The sequence below is a fragment of the Nerophis ophidion genome, linkage group LG05, assembly GCF_033978795.1.
Source record: "Nerophis ophidion isolate RoL-2023_Sa linkage group LG05, RoL_Noph_v1.0, whole genome shotgun sequence".
NCBI lineage: Eukaryota > Metazoa > Chordata > Actinopteri > Syngnathiformes > Syngnathidae > Nerophis > Nerophis ophidion.
In genome coordinates, this window is record NC_084615.1 from 63,650,747 (window position 1) to 63,671,927 (window position 21,181).

General features: G+C 38.5%; 1 protein-coding gene across 1 annotated transcript in view; it reads left to right on the forward strand.

Annotated features, from left to right (window-relative positions):
• The window catches only part of tenm1 (teneurin transmembrane protein 1), a 561,054-nt gene that overhangs the window by 497,427 nt on the left and 42,446 nt on the right, over positions 1-21,181 (forward strand). The window contains exons 24-25 of the mRNA XM_061901744.1: positions 9,127-9,210; positions 12,955-13,149. Of these exons, the coding sequence (XP_061757728.1) occupies positions 9,127-9,210; positions 12,955-13,149 (279 nt within the window). The remainder of the gene's footprint in view (positions 1-9,126; positions 9,211-12,954; positions 13,150-21,181) is intronic.

The following is a 21,181-nucleotide window of genomic DNA, read 5'->3' on the forward strand; positions in this document are numbered from 1 at the left end:
AAGACACACTGAAGTCTGAAGGAAAACACTGGGCAGGTGGTCCTCGGGTAACAAATGAATCCCGGTCCGATAAGTTAAGTTTTAGTGTAAGTAGGAGCTGATACCTAAATTATAGGTATAGGAAGCTTGCAGTAATGCACGATCCGATTTGATTGTGATTTCTTGGGTGAGTTTGCAATTCAAAATGATTCTTATAGAACAGTGGTTCTTAACGTGGGTTCGATCGAACCCTAGGGGTTCGGTGAGTCTGCCTCAGGGGTTCAGCAGAGCCTCCTCCGCAGCGGTCAAGACACACCAGACTCATGAATTGATTAACTAGGACCCCGACTTAATTAAACAAGTTGAAAAACTTATTGGGGTGTTACCATTTAGTGGTCAATTCTACGGAATATGTAATGTACTGTTCAATCTAATAATATTTTCATTCATCAATCAATCTTGTAAATAAAAACATCTCCCTATTGGCATATCTGTACTGTAAAGTTACCATTTGAATGACAATAAAAAGGAAGTCTAAGTATTATGGATACCCCCCAAACAATGGTCCTTCTAATTTTACATCTAATTTGCAAATGTGTAATTTGTTGTGAGTTCATGTACTGTTTTGGTTTGGTTCTTTGAACAAGGTGATGTTCATGCATAGTTCATGTTGTGCACTATTAAAAAAAAAACAACATATAACTTTGTCTTGAATTTAAAAATTAAAAAAACATTTTATTTTTCACTAAAAAGCGTTCGGTGAATGTGCATATGAAACTGGTGTGGTTCGGTACCATCAACAAGGTTAAGAACCACTGTTATAGAACCTTTTCAAAACAGTTTACAGGTTAAAAAAGCTACTCTTGGCTGCTGGCGTCTGATGTAAAAACTCAGCAAGTAATTGTCAATATGGCCTAAGAAAAACAGTTTTTAAAAATGTATTCTTAAAGAAAAAAAAAAATTGCTTGATTCTTAAAATTCATGAACCAATCTAAAATCAGAATGTGTAAAAATTTGCGTTTCGGATGTAAAGTGCAGATCTCCACCAGGCCTCATCTGGAATTGGGTTATGTATATTATGTATAACATCCATCTGTCCATCCATTTTCTACTGCTTGTCCCTTTTGGGGTCACAGGGGGTGCTGGAGCCTATCTCAGCTGCATTCGGGAGGAAGACGGTGTACACCCTGGACAAGTTGCCACCTCATCGCAGGGCCAACACAGATAGATAGACAACATTCACACTCACATTCACACACTAGGGCCAATTGAGAGTTGCCAATTAACCTTTCCCCAGGTGCATGTTTTTGGAGGTGGGAGGAAGCCGGAGTACCCGGAGAGAACCCACACAGTCACGGAGAGAACATGCAAACTCCACACAGAAAGATCCCAAGCCCAGGATTGAACTCAGGGCTTTTGTTTTGTAAGGCACACGCACTAACATATGTATAATATGTATATACACAATAACTCTATTAATTTTGTAGCAGAAGATCCGTTCAAATCTTCAAAAGAACCATATTTATCCCTGATGATGATGCATTTGAATTTGACCTCCTTCAATTCAATTTGTGGTTCTGCTTCTGCTTTTTCAAACTCATTTTAAGTTTATAGAATCAGATTGGAAGTGGTAGATATTTTGATTCAATTCTGAATTTTGCACGAGCTTGCAAAACAAATCAAATCATGAATCGTTCCGACTATGAAGCAACAGAGCTAACTAGCCTGTGTGCTGCCCAGTTAATTTCAGTATTATTTGGTGTATTTATAACAGCCAGACACAACATCAGAGATCCTTCCTGACAAAGATAAACGGCTGTAATAGCTTTTGTTCACTCAGGTTGAACTGTTAAAAAAGTGAAAGGTGAGGGACAAGTTGAGAATGAGGCAATATCAAATCCTGTCAATAAAATATAACAAACTCATGAAAAAGAAACCTGACTCACTTTTCCATTCAAGAGTGCTTTTATTTTAACCCAAATGGCAGAAAGACTAAAGAAGTTCCCCAGCAAAAATGAAAAAGTTGGGGAATTACATATTTTATTCTGTCTGTCTCTGTGGTAGACTACAGTATGGGTTCACGGTCAAAGACATAAAACAGATTAGACAGATAGGACACAAAGATGTTTCCGTTGTAAATCAAACAGTAGACATCTCTATGCTCCTTTTTAACTGCATGTGCAGTACAATTCAATGTTCTTGCTTAGGACATGTCAACCCTACACACATTTTATGGAAACCAGTAGTTCAATTTTGACCCCTTTTTGCTTTTTATTTTTTTAAATTATTTATACTCTCACCAGTGCTAGCAATGTGCTTTTTGTGGCCCGAAACAAGATTTTGTTAGTGGCCCCATTTCATTCCTTAATGTTACAAGGGTTTGATTGATTGATTGATTGATACTTTTATTAGTAGATTGCACAGTTCAGTACATATTCCGTACAATTGACCACTAAATGGTAACACCCGAATAAGTTTTTCAACTTGTTTAAGTCGGGGTCCACGTCAATCAATTCACGGTCAGGGTTTGATTTGTTTTAAATTACTCATTATATTGAAGCATCCAAGGCTCCAAAAATAGGTAATTATTAAAGATGAAAACAGTGTGCATCTAAATTAACTTGAACATTGTCAGAGCCTTTCTGGTCATGCGGTTGTAGCCAGGGGCCACACTCCCACAACTTACTACATACATAATCATAAGTATATGTCACAGTGGTGGGATGTGCGTTTCCCACCTAAGCCTTCAGTGATGTCCAACTTCAATGATTACCTCTGAAAATACCATCATTTATGTCACCACATGACCATTGCCGGAGAAATACAATACAGGAACACATTTACACACTACTGGGCATTGTACAAAACGGGTTATTTTCTGGCGCATTTAAAAATCAATAAACCCCATCAGCAATTAAAACATATCTCATGTGGTACTGTCAAAATAAAAATTGCAAAAAAACATATTAAACGTGAAAAAATAAATAATTAAAATATCTGAACCTACATTTTATCACCGGGACAGCTGAGCTAGCTTCCAGGGGTTGGTCGACATAGTCTCGCAGGATGTAGTTTCTCTTTAAATATCCTTCTTGAAAATGGCCCTGCAAATATATGCGTCGTCTTGTCTAATCATAAAAGATGCAGACGAGGCGTGTTGGCTGAGTTCTTAAAGTTTACTCCACAGCGGGCTCCTTGATGACATCAAGCTGACGGCATATCTACATTCAACAACCTAAACGGGGCTACTGCGCATGCTCTTCACTACTGTGGCATGCTGGGCAATGGAGTTCTTATGTTACCTCTCTCATAACAACACAACATATATCTGCCTTAGGCCAGCTAGAAAACCTTACTGACAACAACTTGTGATCTGATCGGCTACCGCAACTGTCTGTCAAATGTTTGTTTCCGTTCACTTACAGTGCACAAACACCCGCATTGTTAATTCTGAAGGCCTCTGGCAGATTTGGTACTACATGGCAACATAATGTAGCTGAATTCTGATGGGATAAAAACTCTTTAAGCTAAAAACAATAGCACTGGTAGGAGCATAATATGACGCAAAGAGAATATGAATATTATTAGATATTTAGGGAAAGTAAATAAAAAAATACTTTTATCTTTAATTATGATCATGATTTTTGATTATCTTAGGCCAGCAGAGAAGGCCTTGCTGGTATCCGATGGCACACCAGTGGTTTGTCACATGCACTACCTCTGTGACAGTGTCGACCAAAAGGGAGAATTATTGAGTTTGAGTTTATTTCGAACATGCCTGCATAAAAGGTGATACATCCCAATTTCCAGTTTCTCTATTCAACATCTTCGAAAAGGAGTAGGAAGAAGCAGAGCTTATTTAATCCTACCCCTTTTCCTTCACATAACAGTTGCTAAAACTTTTGTTCACTTTCTGTTCTCAATTGATTCACAATATACTACATAAGTAATAACAATAAAAATAAATAAATCATACTTGGTGATGTAAGTCAGTGTTTTTCAACCTTTTTTGAGCCGAGGCACATTTTTTGCGTTGAAAAAATGCGGAGGCACACCACTACCAGAAATTTTTTTAAATTGAAATCTCACTTAACAGTAAAATGTGGATGTCGTAATTGTTGGATATGACCTTAAAGCATAAGCAAGCATGCATCACTATATCTCTTGTCTCAAAGTAGGTGTACTGTCACCACCTGTCACATCACATCATGACTTATTATCACTTTTTTGCTGTTTTCCTGTGTGTAGTGTTTTAGTTCTGGTCTTGCGCTCCTATTTTGGTGGATTTTTCTCTTTTTTTTGTTGGCATTTCACTATAGCAGTTTCATGTCTTCCTTTAAGCGATATTTCCCACATCTACTTTGTTTTAGCAATCAAGAATATTTCAATTGTTTTCATCCTTCGTTGTGGGGACATTGTTGATTGTCATGTCATGTTCGGTTGTACATTGTGGAGGCCGTCTTTGCTCCACAGTAAGTCTTTGCTGTCGTCCAGCATTCTGTTTTTGTTTACTTTTGTAGCCTTTTCAGTTTTAGTTTGGTTCTGCATAGCCTTCCCTAAGTTTCAATGCCTTTTCTTAGGAGCACCCACTTTTTGTTTATTTTTAGTTTAAGCATTAGACACCTTTTTACCTGCATGCTGCCTCTCGTTGTTTCCGACATCTACAAAGCAATTAGCTACCGGCTGCCACCTACTGATATGGAAGAGCTCTAGACAGCACCAACACTCAACAATAACACATCTTTTGCAGACTATAATTACTGGTTTGCAAAAAACATTTTTTAACCCAAATAGGTGGGATTAGACAATCTCCCATGGCACACCAGACTGTATCTCACGGCACACTAGTGTGCCGCGGCACAGTGGTTGAAAAATACTGATGTGACATTTCATATGGTGAGATAAGTAAGATTATCTTGAAAATGAATGGATGAATAACATAAATTCAGGATGTTTATCATGGTTCTTCTCCTTTGTACTTTGTAGACACTTTAAGTTTCTTGAAGTGGATCATATTTGTACATTGTTTGATTTCTTTGCACTTTTTACCTTCCAAAAATAATGTTATGTTGTTGATTGGAGATGAGTCAAACACTAGCGCTAGGCAAAAAACGGCTGCTCAGGTTTGAAGCCTGTCCCTTTAGACTGCTCACGAGCACATTTCTGGCCTTTTGGCTCTGCTGTTTCTTGTTAACGTGACATTGATTGACAGTACGCATCTGCTGACCAATCAGTCATTTGATCCGCCATCAGGCAGGTGGAGAGCATCTGGAGACACACAGCAATGTGAATCATGAGCATGATAAAGAAAGAAAAAACATTCAAACAAGAACGGCCTTGCACTCCACTTTGTTGTTAACATACAACTCTTTGGCAGAAGCACTCCAGGTGTCTCCGCTGATCAAATAACAGCCCATATTATTAGCCCTCTGTTATTATATTTGGTATTGTTTGTAATGGTTTGGATTTTTGCCCTTTGTGGTAGAGGGCTTGGTTCGATCCTCATTCAGGACATATTGTACGAGGTAAACAAGACAGCAAGAGAATGTACCTCTAACAACTACAGTTGTTTTATAAAGTAATGTAATAATATTAGACTTAGACTTAGACAAACTTTACTAATCTACAAGGGAAATTGTTCCACACAGTAGCTCAGTTACAAAGGATGGAAAGTGTAAGGATGGAAAGGATATTGCAGGTGTAAAGTAGACAAAAAATGTACCGTAGTAACAATATACAATATAACATGTATGCAATATTTACATACTATATATATACAGTATATGATATTGTGACAGTCTCTTGCTGTCGTTGCTCGGGTTCAGTGGACCAACCAGGAAGTATATGCTTTGGGCAGGTTTGACTTCTTTATTTTTTAATAAATCCAATCCAATCCAATCCACTTTATTTATATAGCACATTTAAACAACAATAACGTTTCCAAAGTGCTGCACAGGCATGTTAAAAACAATATTAAAAAAAACAATATTATGCTCCACCAATGACTGAATAAAAACAAAAAATAAATAAATATAAAACCAATATTAAAAAAAAAACAATATAAAAACAAATATAATTAAAAACAATTTTAAAGGGTAAAATCAATTAAAACAGTAAAATAGAAATCAAAGTGTAATAAAGCTTGGTTGCAGCTTGGATCGCTTTACCGCCCCTTCCTCCACTGCGCGTTCCCGGTCTGCTTTTCAGCTGCCGTCGTCGTCGTCGTTCTCGTCTTGCGCTCTGTGTTGCTCTCGCTTCTCATGCGCTGCGTACTCTCCTCCTTCCTCCTCAATCTCTCCTCCTTCTCCCCTTTATACAGTGTCAGGAGAAATGTTAATCGTTTCCCGGTGTGTGAGCCACGCACATAAATTCGATTGCGCCGGCGTTGCTCCCGGCATGCCCCGCCTCTCCGCTCCGCCGCATTCTCTGCCTCCTTGCCGCTATCTTGGGCAGGGCTGCAGCGTGCCCTGCCCCGCCGTCGGCCCGCCGGCTCCGCCTCTCCAAAGTCCTCCATCGCTAGACGCAAGCCGGGCCTGAGCATACTCCCCCCTCACTTTTTTGAAGGGCCGGGAAATGAAGACTGCCACGGCCACCTGTCTTCTCTTCTTCCATCGCTTCCTCCACCAACGCGAGCTTGTCCTCTTCCTCTGACACCTCTTTGTCTTGTGGTTGTACTTCTGCTTCTTCGTCCTCTTGGACCTATTCTTGGTCTTTTTCTTCCTTGTCCTCTTCGTCCTCCTCATCATCATCATGTTCCTCTTCATCACCATCCTGCTCCGATTCATCATCACCATGCTCCTCTTCATCATCATCATCATCACCATTATGTTCTTTTTCATTATGCTCTTTTTCTTCTTCTTCTTCTTCTTCTTCTTGTTATTCTTCTTCTTCTTCTACCTAAACCACTTCTTTCACTTCTTCTTCTTTTTCTTCCAGCACCACCACTGTTCCCACTTCTTCTTCCTCTTCAGCTGCACACTCCACCGGCTGTGCATCAGTCTCCTCAGCAGGGGGCGCCTCCTCTGCACTGCCGTCTCCCTTTTTGTGCTCCTCCACTACTTCTTTGGGGGGGGGCACACAATCCTTCAAACTACAACTCCTTCAAGTCCCAGTCTTGTAGTAAAGCAAGTGGTGCCCAGTATTGCCAACTTGGAGACTTTGTTGCTAAATTTGGCGATGTTCCAAATCATCTTGGCGACTTTTTCTTAATCAGCTACGAGAAACAAATCTAGCGACTTTTTCCTTGGTGTTGTTGGAGGCTTTTCTTTTGTCTTTGAGAGTTGAAAGCACACTGCAGTTGCGAGAAGTGGTGGGTGCTGCTATGAGCTCCTACCCCGTTCCAAAGCACTCACAGACATTCAATCTAATTACAGCCATGCTGTACATGATTTGCACATGCGTGAAGCCACGGTGATTCCCGCCTGGCTTACATTGCCAGATGTAATATTAAATGTAAATCTTTCTTCACTGTCAAGCTAAAATAAATCACTGCAGCATCCCTGTGGTTTGTTAATGAACCATTCAATAGATTAAGTTTATTACTGCATTTCATAAACTAGGAATCAACAGAAGAAAATTAATTTGCTGTTTTAATCTTACTTAGCATTATTTAAACTCACTTGTTATCTCTCCCACAACGTTATTCCCCTCTTCTACAAGGTCCGTTGCAAACAAATATGCAAATGAGGTGACTTCTAGCAGTTTTTGTATTTGTATTTTTTTTTTTTTTAATTGTTTTGTCCTGTCCAGCTTCTCAGGCAAACGATATTGTTGATGCAGATGAGTGAATATCAATCGTGCAAGACATATGATGCATACATTGGTGGATGTAGTTATCATCCTTTATTTATTTATTTATTTTTTGTCCTGTCCAGCTCCTCAGGCAAATCATATTGTTGATGCAGATGCCCGTATCGGCTGTACAGATTTACTTTAAAAAAGAGAAGTGTGGGATACTTCTCTTGTCGCCTCATTAGTATTTGATTTTATTGAATTTATTTATATTATGGTTTGGTGCAGCCGGGCCGGAGCAGCAGGGGATAGAAAGAGAAAAAAAGGAAGACAGAGGGGGAAATTGTGGGGACAAGAAGGGGATAAGACAGAGAGACAAAAACAACAACAGCAGACACAACAAAAACAACAACAATAGAGCAACATCAACAAATACGATATGTACAAATATTATGGTAAAACTGATAGCAAAGAAGCAGTTAGCGAAGTAAATAAGAATACAGAAATGACAATGAGCATTATTATACTAGAAATGGAACAATACAAATACCAATAGAAATAGTGCTCTAGATAATGAATAATGCCAATAATTTACCTCTATTATCAACAATAAAGTTGTTGAAATGCAACAATACATATACGTAATGATAACTGGATATACAAAAGAAAGCATAAAATGGAGGGGAAGAAAGAGTTAATTTCCTTACTGAGGAGTTGACAACACTAGTTGTAGTTTCACACCTCTGAAATCAGAACTTTGTCCCTGGATGAGACAGTGGCGTTTGCCTGCCATCACTGCAAAGTGTCGTGTCACGAGCAGGGATCTGACATGTGTCCTCTGTTGGCATAGGACAGGATGAGCCCAGCTTGATTAATTTATCTACCTATTAAAATGGGATTTCAGACTAAACCTTCTTCTTTTTGGTTTGACAGAGCCTATAATTGGACATGTCAGTGGCAATTTAACACAATCCATTTATTTACTAATCCATCCCCAAAGTCATCAATCACATTGCTGGTCCGTCCAACATATCTCCACAAGCGAAGCTTTGGTTCGGGTTACTCTGAGTGTGTGGGGGATGGTGATGTTGTGGGCTCCAATGTAGGTTTTTCTGCCCAAACCACATGGTATTAGCAAGCGGGGTGCCCTATTTCAGAAGGTAGCAATCATGGTTCTTGGCTGACATTTAGATCAGCCCCGAAACGAGCTGTTGCGGCTGTTGAATAATCGGGGGTGGGCTCCCTACCTGATGCTGACCTTTGCATATGCTGGCAGGACAAGGGGGCTTAATTCTATGTTATTATAACATATATTATTCTTAGCAACTGTAACTAACACCTGAGGGTCATTGCCTCTGCCAAAGCTGTTGTTCTCATGTAAAAAAATGTGAAAACTTGTACCATGTGTGTTTCCAGGTACGTCTGGAGTGGCCGACGGACCTCGCTATTAACCCTCTGGATAACTCCCTCTACATCTTGGACAACAACATTGTCTTACAGGTAGACACACATAGAATCTCACCACTACACGAATAGTCAGTGACTTCATGGTGAACTTCATTTATTTACCCTTTTGCATTTAGGAGGGATGGCAAAAAGGAATGATTTATTTTCTCTTCTCTCATAGGGCTGGAGGGATTTAAAGTTAAAGTTAAAGTACCAATTGTTGTCACACACACACTAGGTGTGGTGAAATGTGTCCTCTGCATTTGACCCATCCCCTTGATCAGCCCCTGGGAGATAAGGGGAGCAGTGGGCAGCAGTGGTGCCGCGCCCGGGAATAATAATAACAATAATAATAATTATAATAATAATTTTTCAACTTGTTCACAATTAACCAATTAGAAATAAGCTTTTACTTGCTTAGGTTAATTGTTGAATGAGTGTAACGAACAAACATGGAGTGTACGAAACTTTGAACACACGGATATAATTTATCAATCAATCAATCAATCAATGTATTTTATTTCGGCAATCTTCACATAAAACAAAGAACAACAACAAGAAAAGAGAAAATAAACAAAAAAAAACAAAAAACAAAAACACTCATTTGAGCAATGATTGAGCCGAAAGGGTGTAGGTTGAAGCAACGCTTATATAAACCTACCCCATCACAACAAGAACAAGGTTCAAAATATATAAAATCTAAAACATGCTTCACTTATATTACTTTTTTTTTTAAACAATATATAAGCAACATATATGTAGCACACGTCTCATATACATAGTTTAACATTTAAATCAAACATATACATTTGTACACTTATATATATACATATATATACATATATATATATATATATATATATATATATATATATATATATATATATATATATATATATATATACATACATACACATATCATATATATATACACAACTTATTTAAATTCCATATAAAGTGGTAATATATACATTTTAATATAACCTATATGTATAATTATGAAATCATAAATTGTATTTATATACATATTATATATTATTGTCTTTCTAAAACAATGTTTGCTCTTCTTTCTTATATTTACTAATGATAAATGATTTAAAAAGCTTTTTAAACTGGTTTATGTTGGTGCTGACATGCACCTGGGGATAGGTTGATTGGCAACACTAAATTGGCCCTCGTGTGTGAATGTGAGTGTGAATGTTGTCTGTCTATCTGTGTTGGCCCTGCGATGAGGTGGCGACTTGTCCAGGGTGTACCCCGCCTTCCGCCCGATTGTAGCTGAGGTAGGCGCCAGCGCCCCCCGCGACCCCGAAAGGGAATAAGCGGTAGAAAATGGATGGATGGATGGATGTGTTTTATTTCATCCTTTAAACAGTTCCATATTTTAACCCCTGCTATTGTTATACTCATTCGTTTCTGCGTTGTTCTACAATATTGGATCTTAAAAAGTAGTTCTCCTCTTAAATCATAATTGTAAAAATCTTCTCTGTAACCCTGTTGGAAGTAAACCTTTACTTGCTTTATAAATCATTTGGGCAGTTTTGAGTTGGATGAGATCTGATAGTTTTAAATCAAATGTTTTTATAAATAATCCATTAGTGTGTTCTCGGGGTCCTGTGTTATGTATCAGTCTGATGGCCCTTTTTTGCATTATGAATAGTGGTTGGATGTTCGTCCTGTATGTATTTCCCCAAACTTCTAGACAGTAACTCAAATATGGTAAAACAAGTGTACAATAAAGAGTGTGTAATGTTTTTTGATTAAGAATGTGCCTTGTTTTACCCAGGACAGCAATACTTCTCGCCAACTTCCCTTTGATGTATGTAATGTGTGACTTCCAGCAGATCCTGTGGTCCAAGATCATTTACGCTCAGCCTTTGCAATAGAGCGCACATGAGAGAGGTTATATGTGGGTCATCTGTCATCTGTGTGGCCAGAGACAGTGGAAAGATTTTTTAAAAATGTTATCAATGCACTTATGTTAAAAGTGCAATTTATCGGCACTTATTGGAACAAAAATCAAGGTTATGTCAAGCAGAAAAAGCATTGTTACTTTTGACTATTTTCCATAAAATACACATTGAGGCTATAAAGTTTGTTTTATCTGATTACTCAATTACTGAAACCAAATAATCGATTGATTCACCCATGACTAAAGTATACTCTTGGGTTGCCATTTTTCCACTCTGTTACTATGGAAAAAAAAATGTTACTCTTTGTATGCAATAAAACAAAAAGTGAATTTGCAAACCAAAATAAATTGCAAACAAAAAATAAGTCTGTTAAGAAAAAAATGCATTTGAATTTTTTTAACAAATAAATTAAAAAAATCTTAGTTTGTATAGCAAACCTTATTTAAATTTGAAAACCATTATTTTTGTTTTGTTATCTTTTTTTGTTTGATTACATAAATGTAGACTTGTGAGACAATGTGAGGTTGCGAGTAATATTTCCTTTAATGAGAAGTGAATGACACTCGTAAGGTAACGGGAACTTCTGATGCTTTAAAGCAGAGGTGTCAAACTCAAATACAGAGCGGGCCAAAATTTAAAACTGAACAAAACCGCGGGCCGAGGTTGAACAAATTAATCCTTTAATAGGGACCCAAACAAGTTTTGCATTGAATATTGACCAAGCAAGGCTTATATAACTTTATAGTGACATGCAAAATCGAGTTTAAAATAATAGTAATTAAAAAATATCAATGGCATATCAAATAAAATAAAAATACAAATTGAATGCCTCTTTTCGGCGGCGGGTTTGAGTTGGGGCGGGGTTTGGTGGTAGCAGGGGTGTATATTGTAGCGTCCCGGAAGAGTTAGTGATGCAAGGGGTTCTGGGTATTTGTTCGGTTGTGTTTATGTTGTGTTTAGGTTGTGTTACGGTGCGGATGTTCTCCCAAAATGTGTTTTTCATTCTTGTTTGGTGTGGGTTCACTATGTGGTGTATATTTGTAACAGTGTGACCCTCAGTGTGACCTGTATGGATTTTGGCCAAGTATGCCTTGCATACACTTGTGTGTGTGTATGAGCCGCATATATTATGTGAGTGGGCCGGCACGCTGTTTGTATGGAGGAAAAGCGGACGTGGCGACATGTAGAGAACGCCAAAGGCAGTGCTTTTACGGCCCGCCCCCAATATTATTGTCCAGGTGGAAATCGGGAGATATTCGGGGGGGGCACTGAACTTCGGGAGTCTCCCGGGAAAATCGGGCGGGTTGACGAGTATGAGTATTAGTGGTGAATGCGGTGTTGCAGCGGCGGGCCAGCTCAAATGTTAATTTGATATTGCCTCAAGGGCCAAATGAAATTACACGGGCCGGAGTTTGACACCCATACTTTAAAGGCAATTAGACATCAGCTTAGCTTCCTACTACCAAGGCAGTAGTGTTATTTTTGTGGACAAAAAACAGTCCACTCCAAACTTAGGCAGTAGGGTTTTCTTTAAAAAACAGGGCTTTCATTATGCACAATTATTTTTTATACCCATGTATTTATTTTATTATATTTATATGAACATTATTATATTTCTGTTAACCAATCAACCGATGTTATATGTTTAACCGTACCTCAGCACCTTGTATCCCGATTGTAGTGCAACAGTCATTGTGCAAATACATGGAACTGAATGTTGACATCCTTGCTCGATACTTATGTTAAATAGATGTTTGAGTGAAAAAAACATTCAAATTGTTAGATTATGTGATTGAATATTGTAATACTAACATCAATAGCAATCCCTTGTGCTGTGGATGTAATTTTTGTATCATGGTTAACACAGGAAAATGTATGTGTTTAGGTATCAGAGACCCTTCAGGTACGCATTGTAGCCGGCCGGCCCATCCACTGCCAAGTTCCAGGTATTGACCACCATTTGGTGAGCCGAGCTGCGGTTCGGGCTACTCTGGAAGCAGCAAAAGCCATCGCCGTCTCCCACTTGGGGACCCTGTTTATCGCAGAGACGGATGAGAGGCGCATCAACCGCATCCAGCAGGTGACTATGTCTCAAAACTATAATACTTTTTGGTTTGGATTTCAAATGTAGGACACTTTGCATACTGAAATATTTATTTTCATAGTCAAGTAGGGTAAAGTTATAAAGCTTAAAAACTCTGCTGAAACGTTCTGCTCTAATTTGCTACAAACTTTATTTTACCTCTTCATAACCAGCGCCAAGAAAGATAACCCGGCCAGTTTCTCTCAATAGATCCTTAAAGTGTCGGTCAGTATACTGAATCAAGACAACATGAAAAAGCCTCAAGAATCTTTTGCAGATCATACCATGGATTTTGTTATTTTTATTGCATCCCACAACTTTTTTAATTATACGTTCATCATATGTGGAGCCACATTTACCAAGCGTGTCAGATCACACATTCTTCCTCACAGAAGATTATCAAAGATACTGTACCTAAGGCATGTACCAGGTATAATCACACCCTTGTATGAAGTCATATTTTCATTCTGGATTATAGAATTAGATGAAAAATGATGCTCTGCACTTTTTTCAAACTGACTCTCATGTGCAGCGCATTAAAAAATGACAGGAGGGTGTACACATAATTTGATCCGGCAAAAGTAAATTGAGTGGAGAAAATTGTGCCAAGACAAACGAGCTGAGCGCAGGTAAAATTGACAGGGAACTGACAAATAAAATGATACATAAATTAATTGGTACATTTCATTTTAACGGCTGACAAACACCTGAATAAAAGTCACAGTTAAATGTGTGAGCAAGCCCTGCTATTTTCTGTGATGAATTTAATAATAGTAATCTGATACCCTATCTACTCCTTTTCCATCATTCTGACGTTCATTGCTTCCACGCCAACAGATTTATGAGGGTAGATTTGTTTTTCCAAGCATTTTTTTCTGCATTTTTTTAAGTGTTGATGATTGGTAGCAAACAAAGTACAGAGTCAGCATACAAAGTCTTATGGCATTCGGGTATCCTTGAAAAGCCGGATGTTGCCCTGCCCTGTCCACCGGTTAGAGCCTATTCGCTAAGACCTCAACCATATCAGAGAGATACTTTATTTTGTGAGGAATTTGTTTAAAAAAATGCTAACTGTGATTAAAAAATCACATCAACATGACATTTAATTAGTAATGATGTTAATATCGGATACCCGTTCAATATTAGCAACAGAAAACAAGTATCGGACAATATCAGTTTTAATGTAAAATATCCAATATAAATCCGATACAAGCAGTTCTGCACCGCGTTTACTTGTGCAAAGCTGGACAGCCAGTTAACATTTAAATGCCCTCCAACAAGCACACTTCTTTTTTTTTCTTGTATTTCTGTCAACATTACAAGTTAGACATATGTATTAAGTTTCCTTAATTTAACAATATTGCAATCTAAAACATCAAATTTCACAATATAAGTATCAAATATGTCACGTTTGGAACGCATCGTGTGCGCGTGATTTGTCACCCCCGGATGCACGAGGACCAAGGACAAGCAGGATTAGCAGGTAAGAGCTGATTTTAATATACAAAATGATAAAAGAACACTTGTACTAAACGGCAACGTAAAGGCGTGCCAGAGCGCACGAGAAGCTAATGCTAAACTAGCATCGAGTTTAACTTGTCCACAGAAGCGCGTGCCGAGTGCACAGAAGCTGGTTAGGTTTTGGAATTAGATTGCATTGTTATGGTATTGCTTTGTATTGTTTTGTTGGATTGATTAAAAAAATTAATAAAAATATTTAAAAAAAAAAAATTTAAAAAAAATGATGATCGATTGATTCTAAATCGCACAACATGAGAATCGCAAAACAAATTCGAATCAATTTTCTCCCACACCCCTAATATATGGATATATATCAATCAATCAATCAATGTTTACTTATATAGCCCTAAATCACTAGTGTCTCAAAGGGCTGCACAAACCACCACGACATCCTCGGTAGGCCCACATAAGGGCAAGGAAAACTCACACCCAGTGGGACATTGGTGACAATAATGACCATCGGTCATCGGTCATCGGGACGTCAGTGACAATGATGACTATGAGAACCTTAGAAAGGAGGAAAGCAATGGATGTCGAGCGGATCTAACATGATACTGTGAAAGTTCAATCCACAATGGATACAACACAGTCGCGAGAGTCCAGTCCAAAGAGGATCCAAGACACAGCAGCGAGAGTCCCGTTCACAGCGGAGCCAGCAGGAAACCATCCCAAGCGTAGGCGGACCAGCAGCGCAGAGATGTCCCCAGCCGATACACAGGCGAGCAGTACATGGCCACCGGATCGGACCGGACCCCCTCCACACGGGAGAGTGGGACATAGAAGAAAAAGAAAAGAAACGGCAGATCAACTGGTCTAAAAAGGGAGTCTATTTAAAGGCTAGAGTATACAAATGAGTTTTAAGGTGAGACTTAAATGCTTCTACTGAGGTGGCATCGCGAACTGTTACCGGGAGGGTATTCCAGAGTACTGGAGCCCGAACGGAAAATGCTCTATAGCCCGCAGACTTTTTTTGGGCTTTGGGAATCTAGGAAAAAACCCAGACAAAACTGCATGTAACTTCTGTTAGAAATGTCGTAGAGACATGAAATAAAAACCTCTATGTTGGTTTGACTAAGATCGGGACCCGGGACACGGCGGCGGCGGCCAACGGCGGACCCGACCAACGCTGCTTGCAGCTTTATATATATATATATATATATATACATATATATATATACAGTGTATATATATATATATACATACATACATATATGTTTATTTATATACATACATACATACATATATACATAAATGTATATATATATATATATATATATATATTTATATGCACGAGGACCAGGGATAAGCAGGGTTAGCAGGTAAGAGCTGATTTTAATATACAAAATGATAAAAGAACACTTGTACAAAACCGCAAAGTAAAGGCGTGCCAGAGCGCACGAGAAGCTAATGCTAAACTAGCATCGAGTTTAAATTGTCCACAGAAGCGCGTGCCGAGCGCACAGAAGCTAAGACGTAACTTAGCAAACGACAAGGACTTAGAGAAAATCAAACGTGCTTTTTGCATATAGCAAGTGACGAACCAAGAATGAACTGAGGTAGCAGGCAGGTATAAATACTAAAGCAAACAATTGCCAACAGGTGTGCGTAAGGAAACAGGTGAACAAATCAAGTAACCATGGTAACCAAAACAGGAAGTGACACTAAGGGATCGGAAGAGTCCAAAAATAATCAAAACACCAAAAAGGACTCAAAAACAGACTAAAGATGTAATCCGGGAACCGGATCACAACAAAATTATCATAGTTGCGTATAACTTACAGAGACACTATCTCCAAGGCAGAAGTGTATTGGAAAGTGTCCTATAACGTGTCTACATCATTAAAATTAGTGGGTCATGAGATGAACTAAATGCATATTGTGACTACTAAGTGTTGCCAAAAAGACAATTGCCACTCCTCTTAAACTTAAAGATAACATACATCCATTTCAGATGGTTATTAATAAACAGGTGTGGGTTTTCGTACATACAGTTGTTCTCTGTTCGACTAACTTCATATCAATGCTGATATTGTATCAGATCAATGTCGGTATCGACCAATATAGGTATCATATCGGAAGTAAAAATGTTGACAGACACTCATAGTCTTAGCAAGTTTTACTTAACGAGCTGCATCGCAAACAAACGCCGCACTGTTGTTCGCATGACGGCCAACACTTCCTACTCACTCCCTCCTCGTTCCCCGGCGAGCCTTAATAGCCAGAGAAAGTTGGCTCTGTTGCCCTGGCTCGCGATGTGCACGGGCTATCATTCAGCAGTTTGCAGAAAAGAAGCAAACGCATTGTATAATTAACATTTCTATTGATTTGTTATTGGTACGTGCATGAATGTGTTATGGAGAAAGCGAGTGTGCTATATTTTAGACTTGATGGATTATTTAGTTTTTCTGTTAATTTCTATCAAAATGGTCCCTGCATCAAGGGTAGGGTAGGGTAGGTCTTTATTGTCAATGCAACAAGTACAACAAAACTTTGTTTTCAGCACAAACCTGTTCAAGATTAGACAAACAAACAGTGTACAGGGTTAGAGAACAAGAACGCTGATGGGTCGCCATAAGGCGCCATGTAAAAGATGGGAAAAAGGTAAAACGTTGGGGAAGGATGAGTAAAAAAATATAATCCAGACTGGGCTCTTAAGGGGGCCCAGTTCGGAGTGAGAAAAAACCTCCATAGCAAAGCCTAAATAGCATGATAGCATAGTTTAGTTGGCAGTCATGCCGCGACCAAATATGTCTAATTAGCACATAAGTCAATAACATCAACAAAACTCACCTTTGTGATTTTGTTGACTTTATCGTTGGAAATGCATCTGCTTTGAGTGTCGCAGGATATCCACACATCTATGTGCCATGTCTGTCGTAGCATCTCCGGTAAAATGTGCAGACCAAACGAGGGACTCTCGCATCTTTTAACTCTGGTGCAACTTAAATCTGCCAATTGGTATGTGTTTGTTTGGCATTAAATATGGGTGGAGGGAAAGGCTGGATGCAAATTTAGCTACAAATGAGGCATAACGATCCAATATGTACATACAGCTAGCCTAAATAGCATTTTAGCATCGATTAGCATGCAGTGCTAATCGATGTACACTCCACGTAAATCAACTTGAATCCGTCCTTGATCGTGTTGTTACACCCTCCGACAACACACCGACGAGGCATGATGTCTCCAAGGTACGGAAAACAGTCAACAAATTGGAAAATAACAGAGTTAATTTGATTTGTCTGTGTAATGTATTTGAGAAAATGGTGGATTGCTTCCCATTGTGACGTCACGGGTGAACGGTCATCGCTCCGACAGCGAACAATTGAAAGGCGTTTAAATCGCCAAATTCACCCTTTTAGAGTTCGGAAATCGGTTAAAAAAACATATGGTCTTTTTTTCTGCAACATCAAGGTATATATTGACGCTTACATAGGTCTGGTGATAATGTTCCCCTTTAAATTTGTAAAGTCGTAATCCACCTGTACTAGATTGCATGAGATTGTGTCGTTGTGTATCTAAGGTACGGATAGTCTATGATGTTGCCAGAGGGAATTATATAGTCATGTAGAGGAACTACGAATGCTTCCTGCAGGTTGAGACAGTTTTGCTGCGTCAAAGCACTTCATTTGTTTGCCACCCAGACACGATTGTACGATCACAGGATGTTTTTTTTCAGTGCGCTCACAGAACAGACAGCTCGCGAACCGTGACAAGCATCACTTGCCAGCTCTTGTTCCGTGTAGAGGGCATAGTTTTGAAGCATTGATCACAGTCAAGTCACAAGATATTCAAAATCAACCGGTGTCTCTTTAAATCAAACACCTGCTCCAAATCCCTGTTCCAGGCCTAAAACCGAACACTAAATACACTAATGTGTATTCATTTTTCATCACTGCACCAGTTTTGAACACGTTTGGGGTGAATACAAAGTTAATTGCAACATCTTGCATCTATTTCAAATGAAGCGTCCTCCTACGTGGATCAGCTCGACAAATTGTGAAGTGTAACCGCTTTCACAGCCGTGAAAATCACTCCACAGCTGAAGACAGGTGATCTATTTCAAGAGTTTCATTTTTCATTTGTTTGGAATTAATTAGCCGTGCACTTTTCAGATCGTTGCAAATGTATCTGCAAGCAAACTGCACATATCAGTGGTGTGCGGTTCTGCATTTGTAAATTCTCCCTGGTGACCATAATAAATGTGAAGAGAGACTCAATTCCAATAAAGTTGAGGATAAACGGACAATATTTAACTTTAATAGGAGAAAATGTTAAAGTATTTCTTTTGTTTTGTTTTGTTTTGTTTTTTGCAAATGATAATTCAAAGGAATTTATGAAATCAAAATAGTCAAACTTAAACCTTTATTTATTAGTGTACAGTGGGGCAAAAAAGTATTTAGTCAGCCACGGATTGTGTAAGTTCTCACACTTAAAATTAAGAATAGATGTCTGCAATTTTCATCATAGGTACACTTCAACTGTGAGAGACAGAATGTGAAAAAAAAAATCCAGGAATTCATATTGTAGGAATTTTAAAGAATTTATTTGTAAATTATGGTGGAAAATAAGTATTTGGTCAAACATTCAAAGCTCTCACTGATGGGAAGAGGTTTTACCTCAAAATCTCACGATACATTGCCCCATTCGTTCTTTCCTTAACACGGATCAATCGTCCTGTCCCCTTTAGCAGAAAAACAGCCCCAAAGCATGATGTTTCCACCCCCATGCTTCACAGTAGGTTTGGTGTTCTTGGGATGCAACTCAGTATTCTTCTTCCTCCAAACACGACGAGTTGAGTTTATTCCAAAAAGTTCTAATTTGGTTTCATCCGACCACATGACATTCTCCCAATCCTCTGCTGTATCCTCCATGTATCCATGTTGGTATAAACTTAACTCGTCGTGTTTGGAGGAATAAGAATACTGAGTTGCATCCCAAGAACACCATATCTACTGTGAAGCATGGAGGTGGAAACTTCCTGCTTTGGGGCTGTTTTTCTGCTAAAGGGGACAGGACGATTGATCCGTGTTAAGGAAAGAATGAATGGGGCCATGTATCGTGAGATTTTGAGCCAAAACCTCCTTCCATCAGTGAGAGCTTTGAATGGTTGACCAAATTCTTATTTTCCACCATAGTTTACAAATATATTTTTTTAAATTCCTACAATGTGAATTCCTGGATTTTTTTTTCACATTCTGTCTCTCACAGTTAAAGTGTACCTATGATGAAAATTACAGAGCCCTGTCATCATGTTAAGTGGGAGAACTTGCACAATCGGTGGCTGACTAAATCCATTTTTGCCCCACTGTATTTAGTTTAGTTTTCATTTTCCCTGCCTCTCTCCCAAATACAAGCAATTGTTTGTTTAACATACTTCGCCTATGAATAAGTTTCTGATTGTATGTGCAGAAAATTACTTTATGATGAAGGGGAACATTTGTCCCCAGTTACATACAGTAGTACATCGGCTTTCCATAACAACCATCTGAAAAGGTCTAAGTCATTAACAAAATAAAGAAATAATGTAATTAAAATGAATGTGCTCCCGACACCAAAAAATATTTAAAAAAAAAAAATCACATTTTATAGAGAATAATTATAGTTGTACCCGCAGAAAAGAATGTGAAATACCTATAAATAATGGATAAATGAACATTTAAAATAAGTTTAAGCATTATTGTGTTGGTGAGAGCCACACGGACACCACTTTCATAGTTTGCTACAGTTTTTTTTCTTGAATTCAATAGTTTTTCTCACCTTCTTTATGCATGGTGGCTTATTCTGTTTGCCCATATGTGACATGTATCTAATTTAACCTGTACAATTCCAATCGTCCAAATCCAAACTAGAGCTCTTTCGTATGTGGAAATAAATCAGATTTGTATCCAATGCAACTGCAGTCTAAACGATTAGGTAGTGTTCATTCAACCAATATGTCCAAAATACAAGAATTACTGGACGAATGAGCAGAAAACAGGCAAAAAGAAGATGTTTAAGAGCTCTCATCAATATCCAACCACTCCTGTTTCCGCCTTCTGTATTGCACGTTAAAGTGCCCCAAAAACTGCAAAAGTCAAAATCCTTGTGTTTCTTAATCTCCAACACCAAATTAATTAGGTTAAGAAAATGTTGAATGTTGAATGTTGTTCCTTAAAATCACTGAAATTGCCTCAAATGCATCAGGACCGAAACCTACTTCCGAAAACACTCAACAATGCAGTCTTCAGCGTATTTGTGACATCCGGTGCGTATGCAGGTTACCTCAGGGACCTGTTTTGTTCACATTAGAAATCATCCTTTTTTGTAATGTCAACAACTACATAAAAAGATTGGATTTCACAAAAAAATCTGAATAAGGCATCATATCCAGCAGTGTGAAGGAAGTCTTAGTCACCGATGGTGGAATTCTTTGTTTGTGGCTCTCGATTCAGCAGAACGATATACAGGCAAACGAACTACAGTAGAACCTTGAATTACGAACTTTATAGGTTCTTGAACAGGGTTC